This window comes from Miniopterus schreibersii, assembly GCF_964146895.1.
Source record: "Miniopterus schreibersii genome assembly, chromosome: 22".
NCBI classification, from domain to species: Eukaryota; Metazoa; Chordata; class Mammalia; order Chiroptera; family Miniopteridae; genus Miniopterus; species Miniopterus schreibersii.
In genome coordinates this window covers 11,455,804-11,470,631 of record NC_138124.1, presented here as the reverse complement: position 1 = coordinate 11,470,631, position 14,828 = coordinate 11,455,804, and the positions used below count along the sequence as shown (strand labels likewise).

The 14,828-nt window shown below is 55.8% G+C and overlaps 1 protein-coding gene across 1 annotated transcript in view; it reads right to left on the bottom strand.

Moving 5' to 3' along the window:
* Positions 1 to 14,426, bottom strand: part of RASGRF1 (Ras protein specific guanine nucleotide releasing factor 1) — a 55,547-nt gene extending 41,121 nt beyond the window's left edge. The window contains exons 1-3 of the mRNA XM_081124621.1: positions 13,785 to 14,426; positions 3,799 to 3,905; positions 1,086 to 1,233 (exon numbers count right to left, since the gene is read on the bottom strand). Coding sequence (XP_080980747.1) covers positions 1,086 to 1,233; positions 3,799 to 3,905; positions 13,785 to 14,060 — 531 coding nt within the window. The 5' untranslated portion in view covers positions 14,061 to 14,426. The remainder of the gene's footprint in view (positions 1 to 1,085; positions 1,234 to 3,798; positions 3,906 to 13,784) is intronic.
* Positions 14,427 to 14,828: the final 402 nt, after the last annotated feature.

Sequence of the window (14,828 nt, the reverse complement as noted above, 5' to 3'; positions counted from 1 at the left end):
AAGGGTCCCTGGAGGGGCTCTCAGCCTCAGAAGTGGGCCCAACACCCACAGAGACAATCTTTATAATTCAACAAGGCAAGGCCAGAACAGAGATGTGCACATACTGCAGTGGGAGGTTTCACCACAGTCATAGAAAGGGCTTTTCCAGAAGAGGTTTTGCAGGGCAAATAGGAGCCCAACAGGTGGCTATGGAGCAGTAACTTGCAGGGCAGGCAAGGCCAGGGGTCTGAGCCAGAGATTCAGACCTGGGCCCAGACTCCAGCCCTGGAGGTGATCTTGGATAAGTCCTTTCCTTTGTGGGCCTCAGTGTCTTCAGATACTTCCCAGCTCTGACCTCCTAAGATCTCGTCTCTGTCACGAGGCCACTCATTATTTTCTGGCTCCTCAGTGCCTCCTGCCACCTGATGGCCCACTTCCTGGGCAATGGGCTCTGTTTCCAGCTTCCTGGAGCCCATTCAGAGTGAACAGGTGCCCTGTGCCCTGTGGGATGTGTGTGTTCGAGAGACACAGAGAGACCTCAGCCTGAGAGCTTGACCAAACCGGCCTTTCGGAGTCTCCTTGAAAAAAATCTTTGCCTGGGAGGGTGATGCACTCAGTTGGAAGCATTGCTCCAAATCCCACAAATGGGCCTCTGCTGCCACCCTGCCACACGCACACACACGCTCTCACAACCGACCTGCTTTGTGCTCCCAGCACCGGGGGGGTTCCACCCCTGCACCCACCCATTCTCTGCCCTCCAAACCCCCGAATCCCTTTCAGGCAGAAGCAACACAAACCCACACCCACATTGGCCATAAAATGACTCACTTCCTGACTTGGGTCCAGAGCTAAGCTCTATTCTCGAGCTAACGGCACTCCGTGAACCACGCTCAGACCTTAGGGGTGGGGACGTCTGCTTCTCTAGTGTCCACCGCAGAGCCCCACGTCACTGACTCAGGAAGCCCTTACTGAGCACCTACTATGTGCCGGGCTGGGGGGCAGGCTGAGGGGGGGAACCCATGGGAGCAGGGCAGGGAGTCCCCAGGAGGGGGCCTTTGAGCCTGGGAGGGTCTCCCCGGCGGGAACGCATGGGGGCTGGCGGTCACCTCTGCCTTCAGCCGCTCAATCTCGATCTCCCCGTCCTCGATCTGCTGCCGCAGCTGCTTGGCCACTGTCTTCTCCGTCTCCACGATCTGCAGCAGGTGCAGGTACTTCTGCATCAGTGCTTCATGCTCCGTGGCCAGCGTCCGGTAGCTGTGGACAGATGGCCGCCGCAGCAGGTGAGACACAGCCACCCGGCCCCTGGAGATCCAGCCAGAGCAGGGCTCACCTCCCACTGCACTCGGGACAGGGGCCCGGCTCCCAGGCCCGGCGCCTGGGCCTCGACCGGACTGCTGCTGCTGGTCACCCAACCCCCTCGCCACTCTCATCTCACACTCTGACCTCTGGTTCCTCTCACGGACCCTCCCCCCCCCTCTGCCCCCCACACCCCAATTACTATAGCATTGGCCAGACTGATTTTTTTGGGGGTGGAGGGGTCCAGTTATTTGTGTCCCGATTATCAGAATGTGGAACAAATTAGGATTCTAGAATGCTTCAGAGCCCCTCACATACATAATGTCGTGTGGTTCTCAAAACTACCCTGCTCTCGGTTCTAGTTAACTGCTGGGGAGTCTGAGGTCCAACTGCTGCCCTGACTGGGGGTCTCCCCACTCGATTCCATACTCCAGGACGTCAGCAGTTTCCACTCCAGATGGTAGCTCTGATGATCATGCTACACGCCCCCCTGGGTGTAAATCCTTCAGTGGTCCCCCCTGTTCACAGCAGAGAGATCAGACATCTCGGCTGGGTATTCAAGACCGGTTATGACCGGGTTCCAGCCCAGTGTCCAACCTCATGTACCTTCTGACGCCCAGACCTTTTCTCTTCATTACTCTTGGAATTTTCTTTCTTATATCAGTGCCTTTATTTAAGGCTTTTGAGAGTGGAATCGCTCATATCTAAACTCATTAAATCTGGTCCCATTTCCCCTACTCAGGTCAAAAGTCACCCTATTTCCAGCTTCCCCAGATTCTCCGATTTCCCTGCAGATGAAAGTAACATCTCTCTCCCATGCTTCTTTGTTCTTAACCAGTCTCCATGCTCCAGAGCTGTTTGCACATATGTTTGATATCTTCCTAACTGGACTGTGATGTCCCCGGGGGATACCTACACTGCGCCCATCTCTGTATACCCAGCTCCACACTCAGAGGCTCACTCTGTTGGCTCATGTCCGATAATCTGGCTTCCAGAGCTAGACTAGACACTCCTTGAGGACAGGGATTGAGACCGCCTTACCTCAGGGCCAAGGTCAGTGCTATGGCTAAAGGGTTTCTGGTGAGCTATCTTGATCCAAAGATCAAGGAAGGACCCTGGGATCCATCCACCCATCCATCCATCCACTCATCCCCCCATTCACCCATCCATCCATCTACCACCCATCCACTCATCCACTCATCCACCCATCCATCCATCCACCCATCCACTCATCCATCCATCCATCCACCCATCCACTCATCCCCCCATTCACCCATCCATCCATCATCCACCCATCCACATATACTTTCAACACCTGTCCACTTACCATTCATCTGCCCTCCATCCATCTTCCTTATATAAACTCAACACCCATCCTTGCATCTACCTCCTCTCTATCCATTCATTCATCTTTGCCTTCTTCCAACCCAGCCACCTTAGCTGAGCACCTGTCTAAGACTTTATCAGGCCCTGGGGATACAAAGAGTTGCACTGGTTCCCACCCCCAGGAGCTTACATTTTACAGGGAGGCAGACACAGAAACATCAATATCCACCAAGCCAGAAAGATCTACTGCTCGGAGGGGCGGGTCTGGGTGTCCCTGCCCCCAATGGACATCAGTTCTGCCAGGGGATTATAAACTCTGTGGCAACAGCCCGGCCACAAGCCCATTATTTCCCCAGGAGCCCTGCAGACTCAATCTGGCTTGGAGCCTCCATTCTCTGCAGTAAATGCTCTCCTTCTGCTTTCTGCTGGGGCCCAGGGAGTCTTCCTCATCAGAGGGGCACACGCTGTAGGGAGTGAGGGGAGCAGCAGGGCTACAACCCCTGTGTCAAAGCTCAGAGAGTCTCAGGTGAGAAGGAGGCCCCGAGGGGACAAAAGACTGGTTCATGGCAGTGTAGCAAATGGGAAGCTGCAGCCCTGGCTGGTGTGGCTCAGTGGTTAGAGTGTCTGCGGGTGCACCACGGGTTTGAGGGCTCAATTCCCGGTCAAGGACACGTACCTGGGGTTCAATCCCTGGCCCCAGTCAGGGCGAGTACAGAAGGCAACCAATCACTATGTCTCTCTCACATCGATGTTCCTCTCTCTCTCTCTCTGTCTCTCTCTCTCTCCTTCCTTCCCTCCCTTCCACTTTCTCTAAAAATCAATGGAAAAAATATCCTTGAGTGATGATTAACCACAACAAAAAAATTGGTGGTTACATCTGGCTTAGCCCCCTGGTGGCCTCAGGCTGTGGTATCTATAACACCCTTCACCCAACCAAACGGTGCTCGGTTCCCTAATAGAAAAAAAGGAGTGAGCCTGGTTGAAGTGTCTGGGAGGTGGCAGTGGTGCCCCTCACAGCCTCTCGTTCGCTGTGGCATCCGGGGAGGCACGGACCCCGAGCTCCCTGGCTCTCAGGGAGACCCTGTCGCACTTCTGTCCCCCCTCCTCTCCTCTGCCAAGCCCCTCTTCCTAAGGGGTGGGTTTGCCAGATGGGCCCTCGGATTCAGGACCTGGCCCATGGGGCTGGGGGAGACCTACCTGGCATGAGCGATGGCCGCCACCCATTCGTCACAGTCCTTTGCATCCTCGGTCCTCAGCTCCAAAGCCTTCTGGTTCTCATGGCTGAAGTTCACCGTGAAATAATGCTGCACCCAGAAGAAATACCTGGTTACCGGGGCGTCTGTGGAACCAGCAGCGCCTGCAAATCTAGCTGTTTGCAAAGCGCTCGTTGCCCCATCAGCCGGGCACGGATTCCTTATTTGCGGCTGTTGCAACGCCCATCCAGGCAGCATGCTCAAACTCTTGATTAAGGCAGGCTTTGTGCGACGAAACAGAACCCATGCTTAGGGTATTGTAAGAACCCACAAAGCCCTATTTGCCACCAAATTGCAAAACAGCCAGTTTGGCCAGCTGGTGTGGCTCAGTGGTTGAGCGCTGACCCATGAACCTGGAGGTCATGGTTTGATTCCCGGTCAGGGCACACGCCCGGGTTGTGGGCTCGATCTCCAGCAGGGGGCGTGCGGGAGGCAGCTGATCTATGATTCTCTCTCCTCATTGATGTTGCTCTCTCTCTCTCCCTTCCTCTCTCTGAAATCAATAAAAAACACACACATTTAAAACAACAACCACCAACCAACCAACCAAACAAAACCCAGCTAGTTTTCCACCATCTGGTGTGCTAGAAGGAAGGCAGGGAGAACACGCAGGAACTGGGTACCCATTCAGTCCACCTCAAGTTTAAGCCACTCTAAAAAATTCACTAAGCTCTCTCCTAGGTCCTGGGGTCAGAGCAAGAAGGAGACAGACATGGTATGGTCTCCACGAGAGCCCACTGGAGGAGATCACCTCTGTGTTGGGTGCAGGTGACTGGCTCAGAGCTGGTCACTTGCTGGGCCTGTCCCCTAAGCTCCCAGGGAGCAGAGGATCCAACGGAAGACACACACCTGTAATGTTATGTGTGTTGATATACAAACAGCTCTTAGAACAACGCCTGCAGCCCGTAAGCACACGGCTGCTGTAGTTACTGGGGTGCAGTGACCCTCCTCGCTGCAATGGAAGCAAAGGGCTTACCAGAGGGGGATGGAGGGGGCCGTATGGTGGGAGTAGGGGTGCCAGGACCAGGCTGGGCATGGGGACAGGGCAGGGTGGGTGGTGGACTTGGCAGAGGGACGCGTGGGAGGAGAGAGCCAGAAGGACAATTCCCAGGCTCCTGGCTTGAGCACCTAGGTGTGTGTGGGGGGGTTGTGTGCCAAGACTGGGGGGCACTGGCAGGATAAAGGGTAGGTTTACCAGGGTGGGGTGGGGGATGGGCTTGCAGGCACGCCTGCCCATGGCCTTGTCTCTTGAGGGGCCAGCCTCAGGCCGAGAGGGAGCTGGGAGACGCCTTGGTGGGACAGGGTGGCGGGGAACATGCTGGGGCAGCCTGTGGAGGCCCCTGGGTCTGGTCCTGGAGAAGCCGGAGGAGGCAGGCAGGCAGTGGGTGGCAGGGCAGGACCTTCAATTCTGCCAGTTCAGAAGAGGTCACGGGCGGGGCCCTGTGTCAGAGAGGGCGCCGTCCATGTCACTCCGGCCCTGGGTGTCCGGGTGGCAGCGAGCAGCAGTACAAGGTGGGGCGTGTGAAGTATTTTTAGCTTCTGCTGACATTTACTGTATTTCTGTTAATTGTCAATCTGGGAGGCTGCCAGGGTGCGCGTGCACGTGTGTGTGTGTGTGTGTGTGTGTGTGTGTGTGAGCGTGTGCGCGTGTGCATGTGCATGTGTGCGTTTACATGTGGGTTGTTGCAGTCAATGTCTCTCACTTGTTTCCTAGGAAACAGATAACTGGGGCTATAGAATGAAATGTCATCCACAGCCTCAAATAACTGAATTTGGGAGGCTCCGGTGGGCAGTCCTCCCCCTCAAGGTGGAAGCAGGTAGAAAACGGAGCCACAGGTGGGTCCCTAAGTGCTTCCCCATCTCTAGAGAGATGCACCATCGTCTCCGGGATCTGCTTGTTCCCACATTCCCCAACTGGAACAGGGATTATTATCTGTTTTACAGTGGATGAACCTGAGGCTCAGAGAAGCTGAGCCACTTGCTCAAGGCCGCACAGCTAGAAGGCAGAGGAGCCAGGATAACAAACCTTCACTGAGCACCAAACCGTCCAGTCAGGCCCTGGACCTGGCGCTGGGATGTGGAGATGAAGGAGCCTGTGGGCAGGTGAGACTCGGGGTCCTAACTCAGAAACAAGGATCGACCTGCTGGACACCTTACACTCACCCAGGCAGCGGGAGGAGGGGAGGAGTGACTGCAAAGTCAGAGCTGAAAAGCCTGGTAAAAGCCCCGGCCCTCCGGGTCAGCCTTGAACAAGGCTCAACCCCCAGCCTAGGGGCCTGGGGTTAACACATATACTACTCCAGACCACAGATGTCACACTTGGCTGGACCTGCACCCACACCTTTCTGTCTGTCATCACAGCTCCCAAGCCTGTCCCTCACCTTCCCACCAACCGCCTCTCTGGATGTTCGCCAAATGAATTCATCTGGACACATCTGCCCTCCAGCTTCTGTTTGTAAAAAACAAAAGATGCCATTCAGTCGCTCTTCTAAAATTAATTTTGAAAGGCTTTTATTTGAAGGTCTGAGTTGGATTTTCCAATTTAAAAAACATAAAAACTCAAGTAGGAAGTATCTTTTTTTTGGAAAATAATTATCTCACCCTTTAGGGGAAAGAGGTTGCACTAGCTCTGCTGGATTAGTAAGATCCAGTCTTTAAGTGTATAAATTGCCAAATTTAACAGCCGGCCTGTATGTCCACAGGCCTGAATGACCTAGAACTGGGAGGCCTGGTTCAAGTTCTGACTCGGACATTTATTAGCAGTGAGAACTCGGGGCTCGGAAGAAGCAGATCCTGAAGTTTATGTTGAGAGATGAGCTCCATCTATCTGACTGTCACCTGCCAAATGAGGAGCCTATCTCGGTATGTCCCACAGCAGCTGCAGGGTTGCTGTGGTGCTGAGAAGACATGCTCAGTGTGGAAAGGACTCTGTGGGCTACAGTCTGAAAAGGTGCTTGTTAGGGTGCCTGCTGCATAGGAAGGTATGGACACAGCACTTGGAGCTTTCACAGGATGAGAACTGGACACTCCGAGCCATTTCCCACTAAGCTCAGGATGCGCAGCTTGGTTGTCACTGCAGCATAACCCAGCACATCCTGACTAGTGTGCTGGGTAGGAGGCCACCACCTCAGTCCAGTTAAGAGATGATAGCAGCCTGGACTACAGCAGTGGAGGAAGAGGGGGACATAAGTGGGTGGGTCTGAGAGAGGCTCAGGAGGTCAGACTAACAGGGCTGGTGACGCTGTGGCCACCAGGGAATAAGCAGGCTCTTGTGGCAATCTTTTTTCCTTGTGTAGGGGCACCTTGCTCAGACTTTTTTAGAAACCCACAGGTTCTTTATGTTAAGATGTGCCATCCTATCTTTTTTGTTTGTTTGTTAATTCTCACATGAGGATATTTCCCCCGCCATTGGTTTTAGAGAGAGTGGAAAGGAGGGAGGGAGAGAGACAGACAGACAGACACACACACACACACACACACACACACACACACACACTGATGTGAGAGAGACACATGGGTTGGTTGCCTCCTGCAAGTGCCCCAACCAGGGCCAGGGATGGAACCTGCAACCCAGGTACATGCCTTTGACTAGAAATCAAACCTGTCACCCTTCAGTTCTCGGGCTGGTGCTCTAACCACTGACCTACCCCGGCCAGGGCGATGTACCATCCTATCTTTATGCCCAGGATCAGGGCTCGGTGTTCACTTGCTTCAAACCTGCCAGAGGCTCAGGTGACCCACTGCTTCCCTGAGGAAGACCAGGTCACAAAGGTGAAAGCTGGCTCTGTAACAGCTGCAGTTTATCAATAAGACCTGCATTATGCTAGGACTTGACAAAGAGCACCGAGTTGACTACTCAGCACAAGGGCTGCCAGGCAGTCTCCATCTCCCAGATGGGGAAACTGAGGCCCAGAGAGCTTGAAGACCTTCCAAGCTAGGAGGTGGCAGAACCAGGATCCAAAGCCAGTCTGTATGGCTGGAAACCCATGGCTCTTCCCTAACACTGCCTCGTCTTCGGAGGCGGAGTAAGCAACTGCTCAGTGAATGAGCTGGGAGGAGAAGCTGGGTGCATTTGAGGGGCTGCATGGTCCCCTCTAAGTGGGGGATGAGTAGCGGGGGTGTCCAAGGCTCCCAGCTGCTCCCTGCACAACAGTCACCCTCACAGAGGTGGCTGGGTGTTGGCAGGGCTCTGAGCCCCTGCCAAGTCCACGAGGCACAGCACTCCTGCATAAACACCGGGGGTTGAGGCCTGTTCTTGGCGGCTTGCACGCAGGCACCAGCTCCAGGCTCCCACGGAGTTCAGGGAACAGGACCCTGGGGCCCACATGCCTGCCTTGGTGAGTTTTTTTTCGCCAACGCTCATGGGAGCCAAACAGAAACAAAAGCCACCTCGCAGAAGTCACCAGACGGACGGTGACATATTTTCATTGCCGTTAATTTTTTTCTCTCTCCATTTATCTTGGCAGAGAGACGGTAAGCTCAAATAGCCCCCCACCTCCAGCCCACGTTTTTATGGGGTTCATGGTTTAAAAGCTCAGGTTTTTGGAGTCAGGCAGCCCTGGGTTCAAGTGCAGGCTCTGCAGCGGGACACTCTGCAACCCTGAACAAGTGACTTAAACATCGCTGGGCCTCAGTTTTGTCATCTCGAAAATGGGTCAACAGCGAAAACCTCCTAGGACTGATGGGGTGAATAGGGAAGGTGCAGTAGGTAAAACACGCCCTCGGGTGCCAGGCACACAGTAGGTGCTCAAAATTGCATTGACCAGTATTTTTGGTCTGGTTTTTGAAGCGCTCTGCTGCAGGACACACGCATCTGAACCCGCGTTCGCACCGTCGCGGCTGGAGGACACGCAGCAGTGGGTTTTGACAAAGGTCAGTCTTTGCCAAACGTTAATAAAAGAACTTGTACGCGGCTCCCTCACCTGCACGCAGTCAGAAGCGAGGCTACTTTGATTGACGGGTGTGGCCCTCAGCACGTGCCTCCCACGTGCCTCTGTGGCGTCTGCTCACGTGACCTGGCCAGCGGACAAGGCCTTTCCTGCCCTCACGCGGCGCAACTTTGATCTCGCGAGACCCTGCGAGATGGGCGTCATCACCACGGCGGGACCGCGGGCACCTGGCCCTGCTCAGCGCACACCGCGCAGCTGCGGGAATTGCGCGCACCTGCGGCCGCTGACCCGCCGGCCCTCGGGGCGCGCGCTGCCGGGTGTCGGCGGGAGTCGCTCAGGGTTCGCCTCGCACAGCGCGACTCCCGTGGACCCCGAGTTACCTGAGCCGAGCCCCGCGGGCCACCTTCGCCCGCGTGAGGAGCCTCGACTGGACTGGTGAGTGAGCGCGGGGAGGAAGGTGCGGGGATACCCCGCTGAGGGGGGCGGCCCTGAGGTGACGGCCCAGTGGGGGAGGGGCGGGGCCTTCGGCTCAGGTTTGCGGGGTTCCTGAGGGCAGTGGGAGCCCCTGACGCGTCCATTGGCCCAGTGCCCTGGTCTCGGTCTGACTGTGCTTTAGGGGATCCCTCTGGCGGCGGGCAGGGCACGGGAGCTCCCGAAGGCGAAGGCGGGGAGACACAGATCCCAGCACGTGGTCATCGCTGAGAGTGACCCTCAGGCCGCCCCCCGCCACTGGGAGGGCTCGGAGCACAAGGCTCAAGGCTTCCTTGTGGCTGGTCAGAGGGCCGAGCGCAGGTGTGGCCCCCATAGCCACTAAATGGACTACAACTGTGTGCCCCGGGGGCAGTGACCTGGTATTTGTTGTCCCCACTTACGGCCTAATCACTGAGCTACGAAACCTGATTTCAGCTTCCCGCAAGGTGGTGGGGTGGGGTGGGGAGATGGGCACCACACGTTTAATCCTGCGGCCTCTGGCCTGCAGGACTGGGCCAGGTCTGGAGCCGTGGGGCGGGCAGTGTGCTGGGCTTTCCACGGGCATCCCTGTGCCCAGTCTGAGCTGCTGGCGCCCTATGTGTGTTGTGTCTGAGGGGTGCTGCTTTGAGCTCGGCCTCTTCCCCTACATTTGGGTTCGCCTTCTCCCCTTTGCTGGAGAGGCTGGGTGTGCTAGAGCACCAGGAGGGTGAGCTGTTGGTGACCATGGGCGTTTCAGGGTCAGAAAGCCAGAGAATGCCTCTGGTTGCAGCCACTGCCTTGCAGGGTGGTGCTGACCCTCCTCTGTGCACCAGGCACACTCACAGCCTTAGGGCACCAGTCCTGGGTCGAGGACCAAGAGTGGGCTTCCTCTGGCCTCCAGGGAAAGGCACCCACTGCGTGGACAACGGGCACTATGGGCCCCCCAGCTTCCAGAGCCTCCACACCAGTGCTGACGCTGTGGCTGCGGAACCTGTCTGTGGACGTGAATCAGGAAGAGCCTGGGGTCCGCATTGTGACCCCTTCTGGTTCGGGGGGAGTGAGGGGGAGTCCTGAGTTTGGTTTGGTCAGGTCTCCCCATCCCTCGCAAGAAGCTGGGACTGGAAGGTTTTTTTAAGGGGGCTTGGAGTGAGGGTGAGAAAAGCCCGTTTGGGGTAACTCCATGCCGGAGCAGGGCAAGGGACACCAAGGGTCACCCTCTAGGGAAGCTGAACTCATACTCTCAATTCAGGAACTTGTGCCTCCAGTGTGTGGCTGTAGGGTTGGGAGGAGAGGGGGTGAGCACTGAGTAAGCAGGGCCCAGGCCAGGAAGGGGCCTTTCAGTCGCCAGTGGGCATGGGAGCATGGCTGTTCCGGTGTGACTTCATGAGGCCTGGGGGTCCCAGACCTGAGCTCCAGGATGCTGGGGCTGCAGTGAACACAATGCATCATGTTAGGTGGGCGTGGTGCTTGGTGCCTTCATATCCTGGCACCCCGCTTATCTCACTGTCAGAGCAACTTCGCATTTTAGGGGTCAGGGACTATGACAATCTGGCTTCATAGAAGCCTGTGGCGCAGGGTAGGGACTGGAGCCTAGTCAGCCCTTAGGATATAAAATGCGGAATTAACGTGATACACCAGCAAGTTCATGCTCAGTAAGCATTTCCTGTGCACCTACTATGTGCTCCATCCCTGATCTATTCCTGCCATTGGGGGGCTCCCAGTCAAGATTTGGTTTCTGTTCCTTCAGAACCTGCAACCCTGGCCTTTCCAGGTGGAAGCTGCCTGCTTAGACCTGGGTAAAAATGACGTCTTGCTAACACCACATCTTTGCCAGATAGCCAATCCAGTCAACCGGTCAGCCTCTTTGAAGCCTCCTAGTGTGTGTGGGTGCTCTGTCATGTGCTGACAGGTTTTGAGTCAAGGCTTCCTGGGGGCCCAAATGCAAGGCAAATGTAGCCAGGCATCTGGCCAGCACTTTGTAGGGGCCATTGGGCACCCAGGTCAAGGGGAAACATGGAGCTGCTATGGCCATCCATTTAACTCAAAGATTTAGAAGGGCAAAAGTTATAAATTTTTGTAGACACAGGTGAAAGCATCAGGATCTCTTTTTTCCACATGTGCCAAACTCTCACTCTGGAGTCAAATGGAACATCTGTATACATATAGGAGACAGCGTCTTTGATGGACATTTGTACCTGAGCTGGGCAGCACCAGACCACCACCCACTACTTTCAACCCTGTTCTGTTCTCTTATGCCCGGTGGGCCCCTCGGTGAACATGTTGAGCCTCTGACTGGTGGTGTTCTGGGGAAAGGGCTCTGAACATGTATGCAGAACATCAATTGGGTTTGCACTTGTTTTCCTCCCATAACCCACTGCTAGCACAATTCAGGGCCTGAGCCACGAGCTGAATGATGTGGAACCAATGGAGGATCTCATTTTCAGGAATTCTTAGACACGGAATGAATTCTAGGTCTGATTCTGCCACAGATTTATTCTGTGATGTTGGGTAACTCCCTTCTTCCTCTCTTGTCTTCAGTCCCTCTCTCTGTGAGATGGGAAGGAGGGGCTGTACCACGTTTCTGAGGTTCCTTTCAGCTTTTACATTTTGTGTTAGACATGTATCCCCTGTCCAGGTGGATATAATTCAGATTCAACTACAATTTATCTAGATCTGACTAAAATGCATTGTGAGCATACGTGCATATACATTACTTAATTGTATTCACAAAGACCCCAGAATGCAAGGTGTTATGATCACCATTTTGTGGATTACAAACAGGATCAGAGAAGTTGAGTGTGTTAGCTGAAGTCACACAGACAGGAAGTTGCAGAGCTGAGATGCAGTCTCAGGCCTGCTTCTGGCTTCCAAGGGGCGGGGAACAGACACTGTGAGCCCAACAGCAAGTTAGCTTCCTCCACCCCTCTCTCCCTGCCTGCCTAGGGCTCTGGGCTCTGGGCTCTGGGCTCTGGTGTAGGAGCTGAGGAACGGAGGTGGGTTCCTGCTAGGGCAGTAGGCTACTGATAGTACATACAGGTAGGTGGGCTTTGGCTGGTGAAGATTCGCAGTGTTCTGGAAAGCTAGGAGGGGCAGTTTATCAAAAGCAGAGAGCAGCGTCTCTAGCTGGCCTGGGTCTGCCTCTCCCAGGTGGGCCTCTAGACACCATGTGTGCTTTTTCAGCTTAAGGAGCTGCCTTCTCTTTGTTACCTGCTCTGTGTTGCCATCTGGGAGCCCCTACCGGCCATGTGGCTTGTAATTCCCAGAAACCCACCTTCAAATATTCCTGTCCACATTCCCCAGCTCCTACAGGCTAAGGGCAGGGAAGGAAGAATTGTGCTGCAGAGACAGAGCTCAGAGCTGCCTCGACAATGAGGGGAGCAACTTCAAGCAATGCTTTTATTTCACCCAGTTCAGCATCCCCCCACCCACTTCCATTCCCACCCCTAGTCTGTATGTAGACCCTGCTTCTGAGATCACAGCTTGTTTCTCAGAACCCTGAGGTAGCCTCAACTCCTGGTATGATACTGGTCAAGTAATTTTCTGTCTCTGGCATCTATGTCCTCATCTAGCTAGTAACCAGCTGGTTGGGCCTACATGCACCTCTTAGGTTCTTTCCAGCGGTGACATTTCAGGATCTGTCTTTCACTTTACCTTCCCAGAGGCAGCAGGATGGACCAGATGCCTTTGGAGAGGGCATCGAGCTTAAAAATCACTCTCTCCCGGTCTGGTTGTTTCCACTCGGTGGCTGCAGGTGCTCATCCCTTCCTCCACACTGACAGCCCACCCCCACTGCTGAAGGCGCACCCTCCACGGGGCCCAAGCCCTGGCAAGTACAGGCCTGGCCCCTTAGCTTGACAGCTCCGGAAACAGAGCGCAGCCCTGTAGCCCAGACTGCGGCTGTGGTGGCAGGAGGCGCAGGGGGAGGGGGAGGAGAGAGGTGCCCACTTGTCCCGCCTCCAACCTCCGCAGCAGCAGCACTGGCCCAGCGAGTCAAGTGGGGTGCTTGGAACCCCTCGGTTTGTTGATGGGGCCTGGAGCTGGCTGGGAGACCATCTCTGGTCAACTGATCCTGCCTGCGGCTGCAATCCTGAACTTGGCAGAGCCAGCGAAGGTGCCTCCTAGCTTCTGGCTGCTGTAAGGCAGGGGACGCCGTGTTCCAACGCATCCATCTCACCCTTCCCCTGTCACAGTGTGGGGAGTTACACCTCCCAGGTCTGGGCAGACAGTCGGGGCTCTCCCAGTCTGAGGGGTGGGAGTGGGGTTGGGGAGCACCATTTTGGGCTGGATGTGGGTTCACATTCATCACCTCTGTCAGGCTCCCGAGCCCCATCTCCTTTCACATCTCCACCTTAGGTTCCCTCTGTCCTGCCTCCACTGAACTTGCGATTGAAAGGCAGCCACAACCGCACCTACTCCCTGTCCGCAGCCCCTGCGCTTTGTCAACCACGGGGTCACCCACCCGCTTGGGCCAGCCCTCTTCTGCGCCAAGGGCTCAGAGAGTACAGGGACCAAAGTTTGGGTCCTATCAGCCAGCCAAAGGCCCTGAGCCCCGGCGGCGCTGAGAGGTCAGGTGCAGCAGCGCTGGCCTCACCTGTTTCTCCAGCGGCTCCTTGGCTGAGAGCGCAGGCTTGGGGGAGGGCGCGCGGTCGCAGACGCAGCCCTCCAGCAGGTAAAGCCCTGAGGGCCTCGAGCTCGAGTCGCTTTCGAAGTAGAAGAGCAGGTTCTGCAGCAGCGCGAACCACTTGGTTTGCCATTTTGTGTTGTCCGAACTCCGCTTGCTCAGGTAGCCTTTGCGCGTTCCGTCCTTGCGCGCCAGCAGCCCCAGGGACGCGACGTGGCCATCGTTCAGCCGGATCCCCTTCTGCATGGTGCTCGGAGGCCAGCTAGACCCCACGCGCTTACATCTTCTCCGGCAGCCCCCAGTCCGTGCGCGCTGCGAGCTGCCTCTATCTGGCGCTCGCTCGCTTGCTCCTCGCACTCCCCTCCCCCTTCAAATGTCTACACTCCGGGATCTGGCGCTGAGCCACGGCTTCTGCAATCCAGATGTACCATTCTACTCCGCAGAGCCCCAGGGCCCAGGAGATGCCCCGCGACCCTGCCCCCTGGCACCTGGGAAACCGAGGGAGCAGGAGCTGCGCTGGGCGCTAGCGAGGGACGGGCGGAGTCATGTGACGCTGATCCCTCGAAGAGCCCGTTTCAGCGGCGCGGACAGGGACACACGCACACGCAGCCTGCGAGGCGCAGAGCCACGCAGGCTGTACCTTGGCGCCTCCTCCCTCTCCTGGACACACACGCACAAACACACACCCTGGTCTCCCCTCTCTCCTTCGGGTGTTAAAAAGGAAATCAGATCAGTTTTCGTTAAACCAGTGGAACCCCGAAGGCTCGCCATCCCAGAGTTTGCATCTTTTGCCCCTTTGCAGGACGCAGTCATTTTCTCCAAAGGTTCCTTCCTGTTTATTTTTCTAACCAGAGGTGGATGAAGGTGGATGGAAGGTGGATGTAAAAGAGCTTTCAGTTCTAATCTTTGTGTAATCCATCGGTCATATTTATTTCGGCATCAAGCCTCACTCGCAGTGGCTTCCCCAGCGACATAAGGACAATACAGGGAGTGAGGTGGGGAGGGGGAGGTGCG